Source organism: Drosophila subpulchrella, chromosome 2L, assembly GCF_014743375.2.
Source record: "Drosophila subpulchrella strain 33 F10 #4 breed RU33 chromosome 2L, RU_Dsub_v1.1 Primary Assembly, whole genome shotgun sequence".
Taxonomy (NCBI): domain Eukaryota; kingdom Metazoa; phylum Arthropoda; class Insecta; order Diptera; family Drosophilidae; genus Drosophila; species Drosophila subpulchrella.
The window spans coordinates 22,125,520-22,146,048 of NC_050610.1; the positions used below are offsets into that span (position 1 = coordinate 22,125,520).

At 36.9% G+C, this 20,529-nt stretch overlaps 1 protein-coding gene across 1 annotated transcript in view; it reads left to right on the top strand.

Moving 5' to 3' along the window:
- Window positions 1–11: 11 nt before the first annotated feature.
- Window positions 12–20,529, top strand: part of LOC119546528 (protein decapentaplegic) — a 39,194-nt gene continuing 18,676 nt past the window's right edge. Inside the window, exon 1 of the mRNA XM_037852865.1 lies at window positions 12–690. Within this exon, the coding sequence (XP_037708793.1) occupies window positions 588–690 (103 nt within the window). The 5' untranslated portion in view covers window positions 12–587. The remainder of the gene's footprint in view (window positions 691–20,529) is intronic.

Here is a 20,529-nt window from a genome sequence, read left to right on the forward strand (position 1 = left end):
CGCTCAACGCTCGTTGTACGGAACCGAAAAACGCGTTCGTTCCGAGTGTCGCCAAATCGCTAAATCGCTAAATCGCCAACGAAAATCGCTTATTACAACCGAATATATACAGCCTCTAATCACTGTTTTTCTGCCCTGTAATCGTTTCGCAGTTTTCCTTAATTAAAAGTTAAACGCTCTGAAGAACAGAAAATCTGAATCTGAAATAAAAACAGAAAAATCTCTCAAAAGTTCTCTCGTTTCCGCGATCGCTCGTTGTCGTCTCAGCTCCAAGTCTCTCCCCGATTTTTTGATACCAATTCCGATTTACCGATTCGGTATCATATATAAATAGCTATTTTCGTATCTAATGTGTGTGTTTGTGTGAGTGATGTATCTGTGTGTCTCCAATCCAAAGCCAAAATAGCCCAAGTCAATAAGCTTGGCCAAGTCCACTACTATCATCATCATCATCAGCAGCAGCAGCAAACATGTGAAGTGCCAGTGATATTTCCATAAGCTTAAATCGAAATCGAAATCGAAGCCATAGAGAGATAGATAGGTCGAAGTATCTGAGTGGATATCTGTTTCGAACCAGTGTATAATGTATGCAACGTTCGCGAACTGCCAGAATTGGTTGTTGTTGCAGTTGCAGCCAAAGGATTTGTGGATTTTGGAGCGTAACTGAGCGGCGTGCAGCAGGTGCACCAGGTAAGCTAAATGCAAAATTTATAGCAAATAACGCGCATACGCCATGGTGGCTGCGTGTCCAATTCGAGATCAATCGAATCAGTTGAACGTCTGGCGAACAGCTGACCGGGAAAACTGGAACTGGGTGCAATACCTACACAGAGAGAATTATTCAAGTAATGTGCACTCAAATTGAGTATTTTTGTACTCAAAAATTCAGCATGAACAAAAATTCTCACATTGAGTGCAAAATACTCACTTTCAGTACAAATTTCTCAAAAAATTTGTATTTAAATTGAGTACATTTGTGCTCTTTTTTGAACAATTTTCCTCAATATGAGTACAAACTGCACTCATTTTAAGAAACATTTTAGCTTGAATTTTGGAAACGAGTATCCCCTTTTCTCATACTGAGAAATTTCCAGCGCTCAAAATGAGAAACAAGTTCTTGATAGTGAACTTCTAAATTCTCAAATGAAGAACTTGTGCACTTAATCCCGCGCCACCCATTCCCAGAAGAAAGGGTAAAATATTTTTTTTATTTTATTTTGTAATACAGTTATATATATTCATGTTCCGTGTTCTGGTTATTATTTTTTCCCTTAGCTGTCTGGTCTAGCGAAGAGCAAAGAGGCTAAAATAGAAAACGTTATTGTTAACAAATATTGTAAATATATATGCATATATATGAAACAATAAAATTAGAATGTTATTAAATGTACATTTAATATTATATTTAATTATATGTGCATGTATGTATGTACAATGTACGTAGAAACTAACTAAACTAGACTGCTTCACGCCACTTACAATCACACATACAAACATATTAATGTACACGCTTTGGCAATATTTTTGCACTGTTTGGTTACTGTATCATTGTTTAGCACATTATAAACACAGTTTAAATTAAAAAACTTACCCTCGCACGAATGTCCATTTCACAAAAATAGTGGTTTAGCTTTGAGTTACGCGCACGTCTTCACTTTGCTAAATCACACGGCAAATGACAGTCACACAAATGCAGCGCGCACCACTTTACACACCCATTAGTGAGAGAGAGACAACCATATACGCAACGAACTAAAGGCCGCTCATCTCTCGTCTCGTTCGCAGAACGGAATTCTCTAGAATTCCTTATGAGAACTCGCAACTCATTTTTGAGTTTATCGGTTACTCATAATGAGAATATTAATTCTCAAGTTGGAAATTTAAGAACACATTTCCTCAAACCTAGAATTTTGCGATTAATTCAAGTCCTTTTTCTTAAAATGACTGCAGCTTTTCTCAACATGAGCTTTTTCCACAAATTTTGTACTTAAATTAAGTACATCCTCAAATTGAGAATTCAAATACTCAATTTCAGAACGTCATAATTTTCTCTGTGTATATACCATACATGTATAATGTGTATGGACAGCTGATAAATTATATAAATCTGAAAGAAACGCATGGGGATTAAGAATAACATACATGCAACCAAGAAGAAGTTGTTGAATTTTAAAACTGATTTCCAATTTAATTATTAAAGGATATATGCTGTTTAACTTTTATAATAAAATAGTTTAACTACCCATTTAATTTAACCGAATGAATCCAAATATATAAAGAAGAATGGAGAAATAACTAGGCTTTATTTGGAATTTTTAAGGGCAAAGAGCAATTTTATCCATCTATTAATAAATAAAATAAAATTATCCACAAATTTATTTTCTTTTTACTTATCAAATCACCAAAAAAAGGTTGCTTAAAACAAATATTTATTTTTGAACCATTATACGGCTGCAATCTTAATGTATAACATTGCCAAATCTTTTTTAATCCCACCATATTATTTCAAAGTGATTAATGATTTTGTAGAATTACCATTAAAATGTGGCATTAATAATTAAAAAACAAGATGATCCTTGAATAGATCTTAATACCAAAGTACTAAATTCAATAACAAGGAAGTCAAGATCGTATTATAAAATCTTCGGCATTAGCGGATAAGTCTGTTCCGTCAACTTGATATCACTGCCTTAAGTTTCGTCACATTTCCGCGCAGTCTCCGGGCAAAAAGTGAAATTCTATCTCCAACCACCGGACATTATCTCCGGAGACATGTGGATATCGAGTGTCACTTGCATATTCATGGGGGCCAAGTGATGAACTGAATCAACGGCATTCCACACCAATCACAATTAGCGGCTGACACTGACATTGGCCATGGTAAAACCCTTTGACCATATGCCATATACTTGCTAATTTATGACGCCATTTGGTTAATTGAATAATTATATGTGACTGGCTGGGCGTGGCAGCAGTTTGACATCGATCACGATTGCATAAGCCATCCCACATCGATTCAGATTCAGAATCAGAATCAGAATCAGAATCGGAATCAAAATCTATATCCATATCGATATAGATGCGATTTGCCTTGCTAATTGCATTGGGGACACTAAATCAGTGTTAAAGTTCACCCCACTAGGCTCAATTAGTTTATTAATTGCGATTTGCATTTGCATTTGCGAAGCGCAAAAAACCCGTTGCTGGGCTAGGTGTGAAATTGATAGCTTCGAAAAATAAAAAACGGATAACAAAACTAAGCAACCGCAGAGGCAGTAGCTACAGGCAACATAGAAGCAATATAAACAGATATATACAGATACTATGATATGGCAACCAACAGCTGACGAAGAGACCATGAAGGTCTACCACTTTCGGAAATTCGACAAAAATGAAATAAGAATCGTGAGCACGCAATGAAGCAGCCAAGTTGAAGTTGGCTTCCACTTCCACTACCAACTTCATCACCATCTCCATGCCATCACCATCACCATCTTCATCTTGGCCTGGCAAATCACGTTGCTGATAACAACAACTAAGCAATGCGGCAATAATTTGCTGCCCATGCCCACCTCGCCCCTCTGTTGGCCAAGTTAAGTGGCTACTGGTCATCAGCAAGTAACTGGCTTAGGCCAACATTTTTATCAAAAGTGGTGGCATTAGCTACCCTACCTTTCTTCCCACCCCCCCCCCAAAAAAAAAAAAAAAAAAACTGGTCAGCCTCTGCGTCTCCCAATAGTTTCACTTATTTTACACGCATTTCTTAACGATAAATAAATTCCACAAGCAGATGCGGCCAGCAACAACAACTTGGCCCGGTCAGCAACAACTTTTGCTATCACGTTTCCATGCAAACAACACAACACACAGCCACAAAAATATTTTCATTGGTATTCGCTTGTACTTGAATTGCCCCATGAAAAACAGGGGGGGGGGGGTGTGGGGGCTTAAGGGGGAAAGGAGGCTGCAGCAGGTGGCAACTGCGAACTGCAAACTGCAACTGCAGTTGCCAACTAATGCCTCAGGTGCTTTTGGCCTGGACTTTGCACCTTCGTCTACCGTTTGGGCCATTCTGATGCCAGATTTCCGCCTGATGTGGCGCCCCAAGGCAGCCGAGAACGATATCCGATATCGCTGGCTGACTTTTCATTATTTTATGGGCTACACCTTGACGGAAAAACCACTCGGATTGCACAAGAAGTGCGATTTGAGAACTTATTTTAGCCTATTGATATTTAAATTATAGGAAAAGCTGTAAGATAAGGTTTATTTCATATTTTTAATTAACGACAGGCATTTATTTTTATTACTGTTTACTAATATTAAGACTAAAAGCTAGTTCAGGTGCATCAGTGGATTTAAAATCGCCTAAGATACCATAACAGAAATATATTCATTCAAAAGTATTAGAAATGTTAAGTGAACTTAAAATAATATAGTTTGTGATCCTACAAAATGTGTATATTTCAGGCTTTTAAATACAACTAATAATATTTAACTTAAAAAACAATTCGATTTATTTGTTTAATAATTTTGATACTTAAATAAAAGGATTTAAAAAAAAAACTTTGGAATATTGAAATTTTTTAGATTTAAGGAGTTTATAAATAATCAATAAGCTATTACCGGCAAATACTATTTTCCTTGATTGAAGATTCTTTTAACAATTATTTGTAGGGTTAATGAGAAATCTTAATAGAACCGTTTAAGGTATCTTAATTAAGTTGTAACTTTAAATTTATTCAACTTTGACAATTTATTTTGTAAACTTCTTTATTAAGTACCTTAAAAAAATCAGTATCCAGCACATCGGCGACACGGATTTTTATTCAAGTCCACCAAGCCCACCTCAGTCACCTGCTAAACTTCTATGCTAAACGAAGATGAATGAACTCGACTTCAAGGTGGCCCCACGGAACGATTTGGCAACGTCTTCTTTCTGTCAAATCGAGAACTGATCAATTTTGCTTTTTATTTTATAAATTCTCTCTCGAAAAAATATTGTATAAGGTCATCTTCTTCAGAACCCGGCCATACTGGTTTTTTTTTTCGGTCCCGCAGAAGATGCTAAACGGTGTAGTTTCACTCGGTGGGCAACGCGGCGTATACGGTATAATATGCGAACTTGAGTTACTTTTCCAATTCACTTTTGCCACGGCCTTTCTCACCGCCGCCCCAATGATACCCCTAAATATCGGTATCAATTTCGCAGATATATATTTATTGTATATGATTTATCATGTCTGACACTTGGGCCAGACCACTTGTCAAATGGGAAATAGCCACGACAACGACAACGACAACATGCTGTGATTTTAGATAAATTCATAACTCAGCCCAACTTGTCTTGCCTTCAAAGTTCAAATCACTTGGCACTCTCGCATACACACAGTTTGGATCGTTTGGATCGCTTGGATCGCTTGGATCGTTTGTATTTCATGTTAATTATTTATTTATGTGTTATTTTTGCGCGCGTTCATTATTCGATAAGCCTCAAATGGAGAGACACCATTTACATTTACAGTTATATATCGGGCATATCGCGAATGCGACTCTGTTTGTTTTCATTCTGAATTTCATTTTTTCAGCTCACATACACTCTTGGCATTTCAAAGGAAGCAAGTCAGCTGTTGCCGCTGGCGAATTTCGATTTAACGAACTTGAAATCGCTGTACAAGCTGCTGGCGAAACGTTAACAAACAGCCACCGCAATTGTGTATTTATTATTATTTTCGTTTTCATCTCGGTTGTATTTTGTAGTACACTGGCAATGCGACATTAATCAGTGGACTTCGTAACAGAACTTAGTTTGAAGTACAAACAAATAGTGGGAACCTCGAAGTTCATCAAACATATGTTTTTCGATTTTGATATGTGGGCCAGCAGGAAATTCATATAACAGACTGATTGGGGATCATTGTTTTCGCGGGGACTTACATTTCTGTTGCAAAGAAATAATATGGATAAGGGATAATTAGAATTGGGGTTTCTATCATTCATATTTAGTTTAAGAACTTGGGAAAAGCCAATACAGAGACCGTTCTAATCTGAGATCAGAATGTTCTTCAAAATATAACTAAATTTGTGAAAATACTTATGTTTCAATTTTGCTTAAATCAAGATGAATTGGCGATATTTACATTGTATATCTCAACAACTAAACTATTATTATTATTATTATTATCCTCACCATTTCGTTCTAATATTGAGATAATTAACACCAAAATGTTCTTACAAGGTTTTTAAGAACGATTGTTCTTAAATCAAGAACTATGTACTTGAACATTTAATGGAGTTATTTTTTTATGTGATTCGAAAATGAAATATTGAATATAAATAATAATATATGTATTCCAAATATGGTACTTGAGTAGAGTATTATGTGTGCGTTTCAACCCATTCTTTTCCTAGAAATTTTCAAGATACAATTATCACAATTTAGAAGCCCAAAGAAATTGGCCTCCACTCGCCTATTTGATTACAGAACTAGTTCGCTCGGTCCACACATGTTTCCATTCACCGTTTGTTTGTTTGTTTTTTTGTTTGTTTGATGACATCGTCATCGTGATCATGATCATCATCGGCGAGAGAGATAGTTATGGGCGGCTTCACAGTTAGCTGGATATGTCAGTTGAAACCACTTTCGGTTGGATTCGAAAAGCTTAAACTAGATTCGAAATCCAGATCTTTGCAACCATTCAATAACAAGATTTACATGTCTTAGTTGCCAACCACAAAAATTCAAGGAAACCTCAGCAGCACCGAACAAATTGTTGCAAGGCAAACAAACTATAAAATGCAAATTTACATAGCCATATTTAAATATGATTTTTACAAGTCCCAGGAACCATTGAGTCACCAACGATATCTATTTATTTATGTAACCCATTTTGGTTATTTATCTTTTATTGTTGTAATATGTAATTATCATAATAGGGGGATTTTCCAGTTAGTCAGTGTGGACATAAAGTCAACATCCTGCGGTGCATTCACACTTTTGCCTCCGGCTCTAAAATGCTCCATTTTCACTGATGCAAATCGCTTATCAGCTCAAGAAAGTGCCAGTGACACAAACACACTCATTCTGGTACAGGGTGGTTTCAGAACTAGGATAGATTTCTGTAAAAAGGGTGAATAAGAATGTTGACCCCATTTCAATAATAATGGTATAATGCATTTACTTGTCAGTTTGTTCTATTAAAATAAAACATTTAAGTATTAAAATTAAATTAAATGATATTATTATATAATCTAACGTTCTAATAAAATAAAACGTTTGAACATTAAAATAAAATTAAATCATATCATTTATATAATGGAACTGATACTTTAAAGGACAAAGAGAAAATCTTTAGTATGAGTTAAAAAGTTTAGAGGTATACCATGATACTTTATGATACTTCATTCCTAACTTTTATATCTTATTAAAATATATATAAATATATTATATTTTGGATACTTCTATAGATAGGAACCCTTCTTGGTCACCCTGTTTTTGGGGTCTGAGTGGGACACGCGTTCCAGGCGTTCATTCCAGCTCCGCTCTGCTTCTCCGGCTATCACTTCACTTGACTTCACTTTTAAGATTTAAGGCGGCGGTAGCCTCGCCGTCTCCGCCGGTCCGCCCCTGCTTCTGCGTCCCCCTGCTCCCCTTTACCTCGCCGCCCCTGATAAGCGCCCACTCTCCCCGTCTCTGTTGCTCCCCTTTGGCATCACTGCAAAAGGTCTTCTTTGTTGTGAGTTGGAAAAGAAGAAAAAATCATCATAACAACGAGCAGAAGAGGATCACCAAAAGGGGCTGAAAAAAAACAGCACGAGGTTTGCTGAGGCGGCAACGGCGCTTGCTTGTAGCAATTTACAATAACAGCAACAGGTGCACTGAGAGAAAATTTAAAATAATATTTTTAAGCCCAAGACTTATCCTCAGAAATATTTGATAAGCGACATTGAAAAGCCAATGCCCAGCTTTACATCAGGGGCCAAAAGTAAATAATTAATTTTATTATATATTTTTACTGAGAACAAAAAATATATTTTTAGTTTAAACCTTCAATACAGATACATCATAAGGTCAATACTTTGATGTGGTGGCTTTACTAGTTTGGGTTCCGAGTTGATTCTTAAATTGTAAGCATCAATTGTATATGTATGTATAGAAGCAAGAGGATTAGGGGCACTCATTCACAGAGAAAAATATCCAAGAAAATTGTTCTTGAATGGAGAACATTCGTTCTTAATAACCGTGTAAGTACATTTTGGTATCAATGAAAAGTTAAATTTAGTTTATTTAACAACTTTTAAGTATACACTACTGACTGAACTAATAGTTTGTTTGTTGAGATATACAATGTACATAAATACCGCCAATTCAACTTGATTCGAGCAAAATAAAAACTTTTTCAACTTAAAAATGTCGTTCTATCTTTAAGAACATTTTCAACTCAGATGAGAACGTCATAATTTTCTCTGTGTTAACTTAACTAAAATCTGCTTAGGCAAACGAAATATTTATGATATTTTAGGGTCTTAAGAGTTCCCTCTTTTTCGGTTTAGCAACATTTTTCGAACACCCTTAATGCTTAATATTTTCCATTTGAAAAACGAGGGAATCTATATTCATTTTCCTTCCCGTGTACCCACTATGCATATAGTAAAAGCAACAAAAATAATAACAACAGCGGCAAAAACAACAGCAACAATAGCAACAAAAGACAAAAACAAAAACAAAAAGAAAAACAACGAGCGTCATCGACGACAACAACGAACGACGACGACTACTCCACCAACTGGCATGGCAGTGAGACGTTGATTGCCACGGAATGCCGTCAAACAGGTTAAAAATGTAGGTAGAAATTCAATTAAAAATTGGTTATTTATTTATTTTAGCATGCACAGAGATCGACTCTACATACGTACTATATATATGGCAAATAGCCAACCCGACTTCCCCCTTTCCCCTGGCGATTGTTTCCTACTCCAAAGAAAAAGTCATAGCGTTCGTGTAATTTAATTAAGCTTTATTTTCGTGGCAACCAAACTCCCGACTGTCAATCAAACGGCGTCAAGCGTGCTCGATTTGAAAGTGAAAACCCCGAAAAGCCCAGCAGGTGGTAGGCTATACGTATATCTGCAGTGGACTCGGCCTAAGACTCAGGTGCAACAGATCCCAGCTCCACAAAGACTCAGGTGCAACTTGTTTCAAAGAAATTTGCAATAAAAACTAATGCGCCCGAGAATTTGCATGCAAATCAATCATATGGGAGGAGCTTTTTATAAGGAAGTCGACTGCCGTATACCCTGTAAAATATTTTAAGGGGGAAAGGCAGAGAAAATATTTATAGTAATGATATTTTCTATAACTTATATAGTATTTATTAAGGTTCAACCCCATTTATGAACATGTTTTTTTTAATCTGCCAATAGATCATGGTATTTTAATATACTTAAAGTTTATTTTCATTGTATTTTAACTACATTGATAATAATTAAGGTAAAAATATTAATATTAATGTCATATCATAATTGTAATAAATCGAGTAAATGTAATTGTAGCTCCCTTGATACCCCTAACTAGAGCAAGCCGATCTTGATCCGAATCGAGCCTATCAGTTTGATCTGGTTGCTAATATACCAGCATCCAGTTAAAACCCATAGCAATTGCTTTTATTAATGCAAACCGCAAAAAGTTAATTTTAGCTGGGCTATTTATAAATTAGCAACTTTTGCGGCCCACTAACGATCGTTCGAGTCATGTGCGATTTGCCCATATACGTAAGCACAGATATAGTTACGACCCCAAAGCCCGTAACTGGTTGCAGATATTACGAGAACGATCTCAGGTCCCCCTGAGAGGGCGGGAGAAAGGGAAAAAGAAAGAGATAGAGACTGAGACTGAGACAGAGGCGAGAATCATCTCAAATTTTGTCTGATGGATCGCTTCAATTTGTGACTGTGACGGGCATGATTAAGATACTAATGCGATCGATTTGAAGAGCGCTTCTGCCCAGCTGGAAGCTGCCTGCCACTATCCGCTTTTTTCCGCCCCTCTGATTCTGAGTGATCTTTGCCAAAAATCAAAATTCACACTCAAATTCACTCGAATCGTTTCGGTGTCTCTGTGGGAATTATCTGCAAAAAAAAACTTTGCTTATAGGAAGTTCACCTAGGGGATCCCTCATATCAAACTCACCCACTCTTTTTTTGATATATTATGGAAAAGTTTTGGTTACGAAACATTGTGGAAAAGTCTGCGGTTGCTTGGCTGGAGATTTTTCGCCAAAATAAAATGAAAGCATTGTTACCTGGGGAATTTTCGGCATTTTTATCCAATAAAATTTCGCCAAGTATGTGAAATAGTAAATTTCAAAGAACTAGCATGACTTGCGAAAGTTCGGGCAAATATTCAAGAAGTCTTGGAAAATTGTGAAATTAATCCTGAGAATCATAGTTTGGCTGGAAAATTGCTTAAAGTGTTGGTGGGATACAATATTGAGATAATATTTATGTTTGAAAAGAAATAATAAACAAAATCCCTGAGGATAAAATAATATTCTTAAGTTTAAGTTTTATTTAAAACACTATTCTATTACAAATATTGTGAAATAACATTTGTTCTAGAAAATGTTTTTTGAATATTTTGGAATCAAAGATTCTAAAAATAAAATAGTTTCACAAGTTTTATACCTAGAAAGTATAAATAGGAACAATGATTTGCCAAATAAATGACCTATAAATTGATACTCATTCCACTTCCCCTTGAGGAAATGTACTTCCACCATACCCATCTCCATCGTTGTGTCCAACTGACAGCCACATGGACCTTTGATCCCTCCGCACCCTTTCAATCAGTTTTATGGACCCCTATCCTATATGGTTTGCCCATCAACAAATATGCGCAATAGTTGGCCCAAGGCTCTTCGCGGGTAAATGAACCATCGGAACTGCCATGACCACCAAGTTGGGCCTACCAAACGATTCGCCTTGGAAAATTTCATGCAACTTTCCGCGTGTAAATAATTAAACCATAAAAGTCAATCGAAATTGAGAATGTTCCAATAGAACGGAACGCTTTGAGGGATCTAAAGCGAGAAAGGTGTACTTATTTATGGCATTTATGGGCTGGGGCCGTAAAAACTTATGGATAGCCAAATTCACGGATAAATTAAAATAATTGAAATACTTTGAAAAGTTAATTGCGATGGGCGAGGCGAACTTGTTGATGCTAATGAACAAACATAAATTTCAGTGGGCCAAGAGCAGGCTGGAGATACAGATACAAATGGAGATTGAGATGGTTTATAGATATAGATACAAGTGTATATTTTACCGGCCGGCAAGGCGCGCATATGTATGCAATATGTTTTTTCTCTCTTATTGGTTTTTCTCGCTTTTTTTTCCCAGCTGGCCTCGAAATCATTCGCCTTATTTCCATGAACGCATTTTCATTGCGCGGCCACAAATCATAAATGTTTCGTTCTCCCGGCCACAAAATATTTAGACAGATTTTGTTGCCGAAAGCCGTTTACAGGTGGCTGCGGTGGCGCTGATTTGAGGGGATTTTCGCAGGGGTATTCGGCGGAGAAACTGCTTTGCAGCATCATCATCCCAGCTGGGCGGCGTGGTCAAGGTTAAGCGGCTACTCCAACTAGGCATATCTGTATCTGAATCTGAGGATGTATCTGCACGGAAAAAAACAAATGAAACAAGAAAAAAATACTAAAAGATAGCCATTTTTGTATTCAATCCTTTTTTTCTATCCATTTTGATAAATTTAAATATATTTTTTTAATATTTAAGAAAAGAATATTTTAATGTTTAAAATAATAAATAATTTAAAAAAAATTTTGAACTTCAAAAACACTAATCCATTTTTTTTTTAATTCTGTTCAATCTTTTATCTATCCATTTTCATACATTAAAAAATATTTTTAAATATTTAACAGGTACATTGTGAAAACCAACAATACCTTTTAAAACGTTTCTTGTAATTCTACTAAATTTGTATTATTCTAAAGATCATTTTTTTTCCAAACTCATTTTTTAAAGTAGTTAGAAGAGGTGTTTGAACTCCAAAAATACCACTAAATATGATTTTTGAAATAGATTTTATTTTTTATAGAATTTATTTTATTCTTAAAATCATTTATTTTCGAAAATAGTTTTTGAAACAGTTTTTTCTTCCTGTGTGTATCTGTATCTGCTGGCTGGCGCTGCAGGACAGCATCATCATCGGCAGGCGTGCGCTTCTTTTAACGATTTCAACAAAAATATTTCGCTTTCTGCGCTGCTCATTAATTCGTTTCGATTAAAAATTGCTTTTTTCTCTCATTTTTTTCGTGTGATTTTTTTTTTGCTGCTCATCTGCAGCTTGTTGTGCATAAAAATCACAGCAAGAGATCTCTTCGCAGAGTTTCTTTGCCCCGCGGCAGATGTATCTCACAATCACAATCAGAGTATCGGGATTTAGATTTGGTTGCTGAAATGTATTTGGCATTTTGTCTAGCGGTGGAAAAACAAGTTGCCGACGTTGCGAGTGCCTCTGAAATTTTTATGGGGCGCTTTTTTTTTTGGGTGGTTTGGCTGGGTGCTTTTGTTTTGGTTTGTTTATGTTTAAAACGTACGCTACGTGCAATTGTTCTGGCAGCCCATTTGTTTATTATAAGGTCTGCGGCAGACTTCCCATGCGTGCCACTTGTTCTCACTTTTGCGGCCTCTGTTTAGTTTGGTTTTGGACTTGTATCTGGCCACTTAATATACAGAAATATACTCGTTTATGGCTGCAGCCGCCTTATTTATTTGCCTTTGGCATATTTTTTTATTCGCAGGGCTCTCTCTCACGTAATCATTGCAAATATTTCGCACTGATTTGGAAATTCCCACTTTGTTTCTTTTTGTATTTTCTATTTTCCGACTCGCCTTTGTTTATTTGCCAGTTTACCCCGCCCCGTGTGTGTGTATTAGCGGGAAATAATAATTGAAAGTGTATTTCCAAGAATAGAATTTCAACAATTTGTAAGTGTTTTAGCCAGTTTTTAGCGAATGCAAAAATGAGGAAGAAATATGGTATGATGTTTTCCATAGGCACTCGATTCGATAGAAGTTTTGGGCGTACAATTAATGGTTTGTTTTCTACTCGAGTTGCACTGATGAATGTGTGGCAAGGTTCCCCAGAAACTGGATCAGTCAACGGAAAATTGTGGGAAGATTTACAAAAAAAAGAGAAGAACTTAAAATTAATAGAATAAATATACACATATTTGTGGGTAGATAGAGGTGCTGGAAAAACAAGTGAATTCTTGGGATATACGGAAGTTGTATTTATTTACAAGAATGTTAGGTGGGTGTCTAAAATTTTTGTATAGTTAGGAATTTTACATTTATTCCGAAAAATAAATAAAGTCAAGTAAATATTATTACAAACTGTTGAGCAGCAATATTTTATAAAATTATTTGTTTTTTCCGATGTTTTAAAAACGTAAACATAAATGGTTGGGAAAATGCTTAAAAAATGTTTACTGATGTAGTTAAATGGGAAATTAATAAAAATTTTATCAAAAATTCTAAATAAATGATTCATTATCCAAAATATACCTTTGATACTTTGTTGAAATTACAAATAATTGATGTATGAGCGAGTATAATGAACGTCACTTTCATTTTAGTACTTAATATTAGTCCCCCACCAAAACCAAAACCCTATAATGCCATACCGTTAATCTCAATGAACTTAGGTATGCACCTCCATCGGAAGAAAGCCAAATCGAAGCTTAGCCAAACAACTCGAACTCGACCAAATGACTCGACAAATATCACGCATACGCCGCCTGAGATCAATGGGCATTATCGCTGACGCTTTCCACAAACACACCCATCACGGGGAGTATTAAAATCTCATTACCAATGCTAAATAAAGGAGAGGGCCGCCCCAACTTCGATCCGTCAAGTTCAAAATCACAATTTTTCTTTACACTCTCCTAACAGAGATTTGTGGATGCACCCGGCGAGCGATGTTTGTTATTTTCCAAGTGCCCACACGCTCTTACATAAATTATTAACAGCCGAAGGCAAATAAGTAAACAAACATTGGGCCAGCTTCTTCGGATTCGGATTTAGATTCGGATTCTGCAGCTGCAACTGCAAGTGCCGCTAAATCGTTGATCATCGCCAACGCTAAAGCTGTCATCATTTGTGGATTCGTACCTGACGATTCTCAGATCGAGCAAAGTTCAACAGGCTATATCTGAATGGAAATAGGTGTCCCTGGCATTGCGGGTAGCCAAACAAATCCGAATCACTGCGTAGAAATAATTAATTAATGCAGATAAATATCTCTCTTTACGAAGAATAATGCTATAATATTTTAAAATCCATTCCGTTTCTTTCTCTGCATACTTTCCTCGCTTTTTTTCTGGACTGCTCGTGTGCATTACCGACTACTTAACAGCAAATCACTAAACATGTTTAAATATTTTAACTTGTTCGGTAGCCTGTTTGTCATTCGCCAGCCGCATTTGCCGAGCGGCAATATCTAAACGAATGTCTCGTCGAACGTCCCAACGCCTTGACAAAAGAAATGAACTGTTTTAAAGTGCTGCAAGACGGAGGCCCCGACTTCTACTTCTACTTGCCGGTTAAAAGATCAGCCCAGCGGAAAACTACAAAACCCAAATTGAAAAATCATCAACCTCGTCAGCTCTGGATCTTCTTTCTTGCTTGGGCCTGGTCAATATTTGACTAAGAAATTTTTCACATTACCAGTGATCGGATCGGGGATCGAGGAGGGAGTAGAGTGATCTTGTTGATGCTCAGTGCTCGGTTTCCGGGGTATATTAGTTGATGAGTCAGGAAAGGGTTCATTTATGTTACCTTGGAGATATACATTGGAGTATTACATTGAAAATTCCGAAGGTATTTTAAAAAGAAGTCTAGGATATGCGGTTTAAGTGATCTTGATGATTAGTTTTCTTTCTTCACTACATACTAGATTTATTTATTTCTTTTAAAAAGACTCTGTGGCATTGCTACCAGATCAATAAACCTCTGCTTATAATTTTCATTGCTTGTATTTATTTAATAATTAATTTTAGATAAAGGAGTATCCCTTATAAGGCATTATTCTGATACAAGGATCAGGATTCGAGATATCATTGGCAATAGTTGTCTCTGATAAAAAACATTACTTCTAATACAAATATAAAATCGTAAAAAAAATAATTTAAAGTAAAATGGCCCTACAAGATCTTTTTCTTATACAATGTTGAGGATTGGATATATCATTCCCAACTTAGATAATAATAGCTTTTGTTGATGTATATTAAAAATACTTAATATACGTAAATTGTAGGTTTAATTATTTAATGTATAAGATTTACAAGGAACTGGATTTATGATATTCCTACTAGAATCAATGCTAAATTTGTATTGGTTTTTAAAATTCAAAATCCCAGGGTACCCAGTCTTCGATCCCTTCCCCTCGAGATGCTCCTGGGACTCCAGCATGCTGAGTGAAATGTTAGCGGCGCACACAGACACATTGCCTAGGAATTGTTTACATAGCAGTGAAGCCCAGCCTCGAGATCTCGGTCTTGGTCTTGGTCTCCTACTTGGTCGTGGTCTTCCACTACCACTACCACTGCCACTGCCTGTTGCCTTTTGGCTTTTTGCCTGCTGCTTGGCCAGCGTTTTGTTTGATGTCGGCCTCGTTAAGAGCCAACGAAGCCAACGAGCTGGCCGTATACCGTGTACCATGTTCCATGTACAACCTTGTTTGCTCATGAACAGTTGAACAGTTGAACGTTGAACGCTGGCCGCTTACTTTGCATTAAGTTATTTTCATTTTCAATAGGCCGTACCCCTGGCTAGGCGGAATCTGTGTGTGAATCCGATTCCGAATCCAAATTGGAATCCCAATCCGAATCATCTGCGATTCCTGGCCATTCCATACGATGCCACTGTGGAGTGTTTTCCTTTCGACGGCGCTCTCGAGTGCTCTCCAAACTGTTGAACTTCACTTGTTTTCCCCAAGCTATTAAGCCACTTGATCGAGCATACATATACGTATATCTCGCCCCGATCTCTCCACCGTTCTGGTCATTTTCGGCACGATGACGCTGCCTTCCAGGAATTATGCAAATTTTTAGTGTCGAACATATATATAGTGCGTTCGCCGTCGAATGATGAGCGTGTGATTTATGCCCCTAAATCGCTCTAGCCGCTACTTCTGATTGCATAATTAATGAAGTTCGGCCCGGGCGGATGACAAGTAACTATTTTTTGGTGGGAAAATATAATAGCCTCGGCATGCGATCCCTGGAATATCCATGCTACAAACATTCAATTTCGAAATACATCCATTTCCCAGAGATTTGTTTATTTTGCGTACCACTAGCCATTGCTGGCGAACGTCGCTTTTTGCGCTGCCCGCTGGCACAAAGTTGCAAAAATTTGGCCACAAATCAGCAATCGCAATTATCAAAAACGCTTCAAACAGGCTTCGCTACCTGTGCCACCATAAATTACCAATTAAATGAGCTAGTGCGAAGAAAGCACATTTCCAAACTAAATATTGAAACGCAATAAGTTCTCAAAATCACCATGGGACCAGGTGGAGCAGAAGAATGGGGACAGTGGTCTACTGTTGTAAGCCCTATGTTTTAGTTTAAGGAAATTAGTTTTCAAATTAAAAATACCACTATGCTTTTGTTTGCAAGTATCAGGTTTATACAAAACAATCTTATTTTTTTCATGTGTCATAATCCTCTTAATATCAAACACCTTTACACCTTAAATATTGATTTTTACCCAAGAAATATTTAAAGCTCCCTGAAAATTTTATTCAGTATCTTTAATCTAACAAGTTATTAATATCATTTCTTATTCTTACAATTTTTTGAAATCCTAAACTCAATCTTATAGTACTTTAATTTATTTTAATATATTTTTCGCCTAATCCGGAACGTTTAAAATATCTATAAACCTTAAAGATTGATTTTTATCAAAGAGATTGATTGATTTTTATAAAAAGCTCCATAAAAATTACATATCATCTCTTAGTACTAATAAGTTATTATTCTCATTTCTTATTCTTACCATTTTTTTAAAAACTTTATCTTAAAATACTTTAAAATAGTTTTTGGTAGCACATTTCCATCCCACTGTTTTGCATTTTCCTCGCTGTCTAATACGGCAAACCTCGATGAAATTAAGTTGAAATCTTGGACCTCTCTGGCTGGGGATCTCTCAATCTGAATCTCTTCGGGAAGCGCAGGGGCGTGGGGTCAAGATGGGTGCGATGGGTGGGGATGGGAAATACGACGGGGCCTTTACGGTAAATTGCGCTGCTCGTTTTTGGCGCGTTTGCGTTTTGCGATTAATGCGCTTGTGTAAATAAACAATAAATATTAAGTGCGCTACACGCCGTGGGCAAAACGACGACGAAGAAAAGGAACAATCTGTTGGTTTGGCGGCGGGGGGATAGTACATACATATCTAGGGATTGTAGCTTTGGCGATGGAGCGCTTTGGCGCGCAATTAAATGTAGCACTTTATGCTGGGCACGATCCGAGTTCGAGAAAGATGCCTCCGGAGATGGAGAACCCCCCATTCCACCTGGTGGGTGGCATGCGTGTGCTATCAGGGACACCATCCCCCCAAACCCCACGATTATTTTGATACCCCTCTAGAGGCGCCCTTGGTAACATCAATACAAAAAGATTTTAAAGGGGTTATTGGCCTTTTACACATCTTAGGTAATTGATTTATTTGAAATTTTAAATAAACGTAGATAAATCTAGATCAGTTTTAATAGATGCTTCCATTATAAATACATATCAAATAAAAAGGCATTACATATTGATCAATTTAAAATGTACGATGTAAATGTGTTAGGAAAACAGATTTTACTATAGAACACATAGCCATTATGACAGATCAGTCATGAAATAGATAAATATATTAGATTGTTAACTGGTTTCATTTTATTTAAATTCTACTTATAAAGTTTTTTTAAGAAATTGGTTTGTTGAGTTTAAATAATTCAAACATTTGACTCGTTGTTCACCTTTGCAAGATGCGCACGAGCTGCATTTGGCCGGCATGCTCATCTGGCCATTACCTCCTGATCGATCCTAACAAATCTGGAGCCCCTGCCCTGGATACACCCCTCTCTTTCTCCCCAGTCTACCCCTCTCTTTCGTCTGTCGTCGCATCCAGGCGTAACGCACAAATTGTATTGATTATGCGGCTGCCATGCACTTTTCTTGTATCTTGTATCTGGTCGCGCCGTAAATGTTCATTTGATTTGCGAAGCAATCTGTTTGTTGTGTAATAAATTAATGCACTTGATTTCAACGCTTGGTCAATGTCTGCGATTGGGAGGTGGGTGGCTTCCACCGAAGGTGTGGGAGGTTCGAGAATAACCCAGCCGAGAGATCCGTCGGAACAGCTGTTGAACTCTGGCCAGCCAGGCGTGCAGAGGTGATCTTTAAAGGTCAAAGGGCAAGGCCTGTGAAGCCTATTAAAATGGTTTGTTGGGGGAGATGATATACTAGATATAACACCTTAATGAAATATAAAGATCCTGGGTATACTAAACTAGTTTATTGTTAACCTTGTGCATTTTTAGTGCCAGAACTAGTTTATCAATAGTTTATAACAAAAGAGACTTCATATAAAAATTCATTTTTGAATTATAAACATTTTTCAATTTAGGAAAGGAGAATAGTACATTTTTTGTTGTTCCTATACGCCCATTTTTTATAATCTCCCCCTATAATCTCTGCCGACCTTGACTTACTCTTCGCTGTGGTAGCCATAATTCACTTACCCTCTGATGGATGTCTATATATTTTCCCAGCAAATGTTTACATCTACATTTAGTTGCAATTCGGACCGTAAATTTTGGCGAGTTCTACCCGGAATCAGCCATTAGATAATAGTTTTAATTTGCTTATATAACGCTGATATAAGCGTGCTGGAATACGGCATATTGAGTACCGCGAAAAGCGATCAAAGGTCAGACAGGAAAATACAGACGCTTTTCGCTGGAAGACGCCAACAACGTAGAAAAGCGTGGCGGCAACTTGTTCCCCTTGTTTTGGTACTTAGTGGGTTAATGTATCTGTAACACGTAGGTATATATTCTGTATCTAAAAATCTGTGCTCCCAGCTGTATCTCTATGTGTTTTGGCTGGCTACCCCTGGCCGGAGCGCTTTGCTTTTGATGTTGATTAATTGCAAAAGCTGTTGATTGATTTTTATTGCAAATATTGATAAAAAGTTCTGTATTAATTAACGTGAAAAACACGCGTTTCGTGTTAATTGGAAAATGGTTATTGAAACTAAACAGCAGCCAGAGCCAAGTGAGCGTACAAGCTACGCAAACAAACAGAACAGCAGCAGCAACAAACAAACAAACAGACCGTGAGATACAAGATACAAGTTGCATTTTGTAGAACGTACAAATTAACGCAGCCAAAAACTGAAAAAATGAAAAGTTTCGACACGAGAACAACGAGAGTATCGAGAGTATCTAAAGCAGTGCCCCTGTATTTGTGGGATATGTACCAGCCAACATTTGATTTATGCTCAACTTTGATATTTACCGCCTAATAAACAAAAAATTAACGCAAACGCAGCTAGCCGCATTATAGATGTATCTATGTATCTCTATCGCTAGCTGTATCTGTATCTATTTGTGATTTTCGCTTTGATTTGTACTTGACATGCGTGCGTCTGTCAGAGGGGCAATTAAACAACATCACCGGAGTGCCAGTTGGGATTGGGTTTGGAGTTCGGTTTTGGGATCGGAATAGCCAGACGCCATCGCCATCGTTGAAAGGGCAAGCGCTAATATTTGGTATTTGTTTTTGGGAGCCGGCACCCGAAATCGAAATCCCCGAGTTAGCGCCGGGCCACCAACGTGGCTGGAATGCCGGTGAAAGCCGCAGCCGGCGAGCTGTGAATGATTTCCGAAAGGAGTTCATACTTGTCATTAGACACCCTCCCGAGTAAGTCAAATTGGCTTCTGGTAATTAGTCAACTGAAGTGGCCAAAGGGCGCATCACTCGCCACGGAAACGCGGTGCTCCTTGAAGTCCCCTTTTCTTGGGCTGCACTTCAAAAAAGTGAATACAACATTAGCAAGGATATTATTCACCATTTTTTATAATATCAAAAAAAAAGTCATAAAGTTTATATTACTAATTTGGTATATAAAACAGACGACCTTGATTAAAATAAATAAATAAATCCTGCAATATAGTATGATGATATTTGTTATATGATATATGAATTATCAAAACAAATTTGATTCCATACCTTTTAAAAGTACCTGAAAAATTTTATTTCCAACTTGCATCTTTCTTCCAGCAAGAAAAGGTATAAATTCATCTGTACTACTTTTTGTTTTAAGATCATTTTAGAAAGGTTCCCTATAGTATGGTTTAATATGTACAATTAAAATATTTTGTAAATTCATCTGCACTACTTTTAGTTTTGGGATCATTTTAGAAAGGTTTCTTATAACATGATT